Source organism: Pelophylax lessonae (assembly GCF_965119305.1).
Source record: "Pelophylax lessonae genome assembly, chromosome: 4".
NCBI lineage: Eukaryota > Metazoa > Chordata > Amphibia > Anura > Ranidae > Pelophylax > Pelophylax lessonae.
Window position 1 is genome coordinate 535,796,358 of NC_138771.1, and position 5,293 is coordinate 535,801,650.

General features: G+C 48.2%; 1 protein-coding gene across 1 annotated transcript; it reads right to left on the reverse strand.

Annotated features, from left to right (window-relative positions):
- Window positions 1–222: 222 nt before the first annotated feature.
- On the reverse strand, window positions 223–3,332 carry LOC309552755 (uncharacterized protein; the record flags this gene model as incomplete). The annotated part of the gene is made up of 2 exons (XM_082253670.1): window positions 2,097–3,332; window positions 223–276 (listed from the first exon to the last, which is right to left on the reverse strand). The coding sequence occupies exons 1-2, from the start codon at window positions 3,243–3,245 to the stop codon at window positions 223–225; spliced, it is 1,203 nt and encodes a 400-aa protein (XP_082109796.1). The 5' UTR covers window positions 3,246–3,332.
- Between the last annotated feature and the right edge of the window lie 1,961 nt (window positions 3,333–5,293).

Consider the following 5,293-nt stretch of genomic DNA (forward strand, 5'->3'; position numbering starts at 1 on the left):
TGGAAAAGATTAGACATAATTTTTCTCCAGTCGTATATCCAGAGCCATCATCTCAGAAAAATTCCTAATGCTCACTGAATTTAGAGGTGCCCACTTGAGGTCAGAGTCTCGGACGATATACCCACACCAGTTATATTAGGTGCAAATGTGATGAATCTGGTCTCATACCATCATACTGCCTAAACGTCCCAGATTGTGTGTGACTGTTCTGCATTTTCACTATCAATAGTTTTTGTTCAGTTTAAAGGCATTAAGTGAATAAACAAACTCACAGTTCTGAAAAATGGGACACATAAGAGGTAGGGCATGTAAGCACACGTTATCCAGAATACAAATTTTGTAAAAAGAATGCTAATGAAAAGTACAGATATGAAGATAAAGATATTAGGAGCAGATACAAAGGGAGATGGTCCCACATTTTACCATACTCTCCCCACCCTATGTATAGAGGCTTTGTCTCACATAACCTGCTTTGTTGTCCAATCACAACACCTTCAATCACATTTCTCCCCGTACTGTATATGAAATTATGGATGTTATACTTCTGACCCCTGTACTGTATACACTATTTTGTACATTATACTCCTGACCCTGCACTGTAAACATTATGTTGTACATTATACTCTTGACATCTGCACTATATACAATATTTTATACTTTATTACTCCTGCACTTATACTCCTGACCCCTACACTGTATATATGTTGTACATTCTATTAGGGGGGCAACAGAGTCTTAGCAATCATTTTATTACACAGGATTTTTGTCACCTATGAGCTTTCCACCCATCAGCAACCACACCAGGTGTCACATAGGTGTCATATATATATATATATTTTTTTTTTTTATGTCAAACGTATTTGTAATTAGTGTTTATCACTTTATTCTAGTCATTGCTGCACTAAGACTATATAGACTGTACAGACTAAAGCTGTAGCTAGCTAAACAAATAAATAATTTTACTTGTTAAAGGTGGTGCCTGAAAGTCACATAGCAGGTCACTTGGGAATCACTATGACCTAAGCTCATGTGATGTATAATTATTTTTTTTTTGGCGGCCTAACATGCTCAATGACATAGCCAACTACTGTCAGTTCTGTGTTACTTGCCAGTAGATTGGCAAGGCAGTATATTTTCAGAGGGCTCCACTACAACTTGTGCCTTTAACTGGTAAACCTTTTAGGGGGGTAGTGATGAATAATAGGACACTAGCCACTCCTAGCAGTTCAGGCAAACATTTTATTATGAAAGTAGTGGACTGTGGCACAATCCTCCCTCATGGCAGATAAAGTCAAAGTTGCTGTTTTTATTTTTGTTGTTGGGAGTCTTTAGGAGAGTAGAAATTCCTGCATGGCTCCTCTGTGATCACAGACCACAGTTTGAGTGCGGGCTGGTGCTAGTTCTTACCACTCACAAACGGCTTGTGCAAGCTTTTCAATGGAACCTTAAAACAAATGCTGCATATGTGGAGTCACGGGGAAGGGACTGGGAACAATATTTGCCTCACCTGCTGTTTTTTTTTTTTTGGTTGAAAATGTAATCTTTATTTGCATAAAAGATATACAAAAAACAATACTTTGTCGGGGTACATTCTCCCCTGTACTGCGACGCAGCGCATAAATACACTACATTTCCGGTCATACTAATAAATACATTCAATCACATACATTCATTCTGCGGTATGATGCCTGATGTGTTGTGCGGAGTAAGGATACCCCGTGCCATCACATCATGCATGACGCCGCAATACCCCTGAAGCATCAAACTAAAAACATTGTCTATACGTTGCATTACTCAAACTGTATCAATACTATAACATTTCAAAAAAGCAACAGGTGTGATGGGGGGTGGGAGAGAGGGGTAAGAGGAGGGGAATGAAATCACAGGCCTGAAGCTTTATTGAATGAACAAAGACACACAAGGGAGAGTGGGGGAAGGGGAAATCTTCAGACCTCCTCTTCCTCCATGAGATCCATCAGGTTATAGTCTCTGAGCAGACTGTGAACCAGTCTGCGACAGTCCTTGATGGACATCCTCTGCCGCTGGTGGATAAGGCGCTTTCTGGCGCACCATAAAGCGTCTTTAAAGCAACACACCACCCGCCAGGCGTTGTCAATGTCCTCCTGTGAAAATGTTCCGTGAAAAAGTCCATTCAACACAGCAAAATGTGTGATGGCAGTCTGTGGAACAAAGTCTCTAAGTTCAGGTTCCAAGGCCCTCAACAGGCTCTGTGCAAATGAGCACTCCCAGAAAACGTGGAAAGACGTTTCCTCATGGATGATACAAAAGGGGCAGTGCCTGTATCTGCACAAGTTTCTGGCATGCATAAATGTCCTGAGTGGCAAACCCCCCTGGACAGCCATCCACGCCAGATCTTTATGCCTGTTGGTGAGTCTCTTTGAAGAAACATTCCTCCAGACCACTTTGCAAGTGGAAGAAGGGAGGCCTGGAACAGTCTCAGCAATGTCCGATGCTCTGATCAACTTGTAGATAGTTTTTGGCTTCCACAAGTCGGGCTTAACTCCATGCAGCCCCAGCTCCTTGATGAACTTGAAAGTGTCCAAGTAGTACCAAGGAGTGTCCCAGTTGTAGGGAATGGAGCTGTCCCATTTGTCCCATCCAAGGGACCTCCAGAGAGGCAGGAGGAAAAAACGGGACATGGAGTTGCCTCCAGAGTTCGAAGTTCTGTCAATCAAAGTTCTGCGGATGCAGTTGCAGGCAAAGAACACCCCCAGTAGCGTTGCGATGTCGGGCACGCCCTTACCGCCCTTGAGGAGTTCCTTAAACATGACTACTCGCTTCACTCGGTCCATCTTGGAGCCCCAGATGAAGTGGAACACCGCCCTGGTGATGGCCTTACAGGTGTTGACCCGGGGGGGCCAGGCCTGGGCGAGATACTGCAACACAGGGAGAATCTCGCTGCGGAGTACCAGTGTTTTCCCTTCGATGGTGAGTTCTCTGAGGCTCCATAGTCCAAACTTTTGTCTCATCTTGGACAGTCTCTCCTCCCAAGACTTCAGGGCTGCGCCCTCAGCTCCAAACCAAACTCCAAGAATTTTGATGAAGTCCGCCTTGATGCTGAAAGGGATAGATGCAGAAGAAGGCAGGAACCACTTTCCGAAGAGCATGATCTCTGACTTCCCGCAGTTGACTTTTGCCCCTGAAGCTTTGCCGAAGTCCTCACAGGTCTGGACGAGCGAGTCGATGGAGCGCTGGTCAGCACAGAACACTGTTACGTCGTCCATGTAGAGTGAGCACTTGACAACCCTTCTGTCCGTTCCCGGTGCGGTGATCCCTCTGATCTCTGGGTTCTGTAGGATGCATTCGGCAAAGAGCTCTATACAGCAAACAAAAAGCAGAGGTGAGAGAGGGCAGCCTTGTCTGACCCCAGAGAGAACAGGGAAAGGGTCAGTTTTCCAGCCATTCACCAGCACCGTACTACAAATGTCATAATACATCACATTCACATACGAACAAAACATGTCCCCAAGACCAAACCTGCGCAGAGCTCTGCACATAAACTCACGGGAGACACAGTCAAAGGCCTTTTCCTGGTCAAGACTGACCAGGGCCGCGTGCACACGGCGGCCTCGAATGTACTGGACCGTGTCCCAGACAAGCGCAAGGCTGTCCGCAATCCTGCGGCCAGGAATGCCATAAGTCTGATCCGGGTGGATGATCTGTCCGATGACAGATTTCAGCCTGTTGGCCAAAACCTTGGCGAGGATTTTGTAGTCCACGTTCAAGAGAGAGAGATGGGACGCCAATTTTTCAGATCCCATCTCTCCCCCTTCCGCTTATACAAAATCGTGATCATCCCCTCCCTCAGCGACGGAGGCATTGTGCCCTCCACCACCATCTCCTCGTACAGCTCGAGCAGGTCCGGGCCAACGAGATCCCACAGCGCTACATAGAGCTCCGCTGGGAGACCGTTGGTGTAGTAGTCGCTGACCACTTGCATTACAGCCTCCTTCCCCTTCTGGAGTGTTCCGGTCTCATCCCGCAGCTCAGACAGGGGTGAGTGTCCTGAGTGGAGTTTCCTGAAAAAGAAAGAGTTACATTTCTCACCTTTCTCAAGATTCTCCACCTTGGAACGGAAGACGAGGTGCCTGGATTCTTCCTCAAAGTGTCCTTTCAGGCTCTTCTTGGTGTCCTCCAGGTCCTGCCTAACGTCCCAGCCGCAGTGGTGAAGGTCCTGCAGGGACTGCAACTGACGTTGCAGTCTCCTGAGTTCCCTCTTCCTGGCACACACTTGCTGGCGTCCCCTTGCCTGAAAGAAGCTGCGTAGCTTGACTTTCACAAACTCCCAGTAATCGCTTACCTTTCCGAAGAACCTCTTGTCCTCCTTCCAGGTAATGTAGGCCTCCCTGAGTTCCTCCAGCAGTTCCTCATTTTCCAGCAGGGTACCATTCAGCTTCCAGGAACCTGGACCGGGGGCAAACCCCTCGCCCAGGTCACCCCGAAAGTGAATGGCCCTGTGGTCAGAGAAAAAGCAGGGAACCATGGAGAACCCACTGTGTCTGACTGTCTTGGAGGTGAGCACAAAGTCTATCCTAGAACGCACAGATCCATCAGGCCGGCACCACGAATAGTTCACGGAACCTTTCCCTATGGATCCCACGGCGTCCTTCAAGGAAGCCTCCGCAATCATCTCCTTGAGCAGCCTAGAAGTGGTGTCGAGCTTCGCGTACATGCTGGAGCTGCGCCCATCCTCCTCAATCGGACAGTTAAAAATCACCGCCGATTACTACTGCTCTGGTGGTGACGAGTTGGGTCCGCAGGGTCTGGAAAAGCTCCAGTCGCTCATTCCTATCTGGGGAGGCGTACACGTTGATGAGCCTAACTGGCTCTCCCGCCCATGAGCCGTCTACGACCAAAGACGGCCACAGACGAGCTCCTGGACGGAGTCAACCATGAAACGACCACCCCTGACAAGAATGGCTACCCCTGCAGACTTACAATCAACATCCCCGGACCAGTAGGAGGGACCAAGGGTCCACTGGGAGGACAGATGAGTGTACCTCCTCGAGAAGGGTAGGGCACACTCCTGAAGTATGTAGACGTCACTCTGCTGTGTGGAAAGAAAGGTCAGCGCCACCTGTCTTCTAGACGCATCCTTGATGCTCCTAACATTAATGGAAAAGATGGAGATCTCTGCCATCATGTAAAGGAGATGAAGGGGCTAGTTAGCAAGTGGGCTGAACTTACCTCCCCTGAGGGGGGGGGTGGTTCTTCCACTGCCTCTTGTGCCTGTCCGGTGTCCTGGTTCAGGCCGCACTCCTCGAGGACGCTG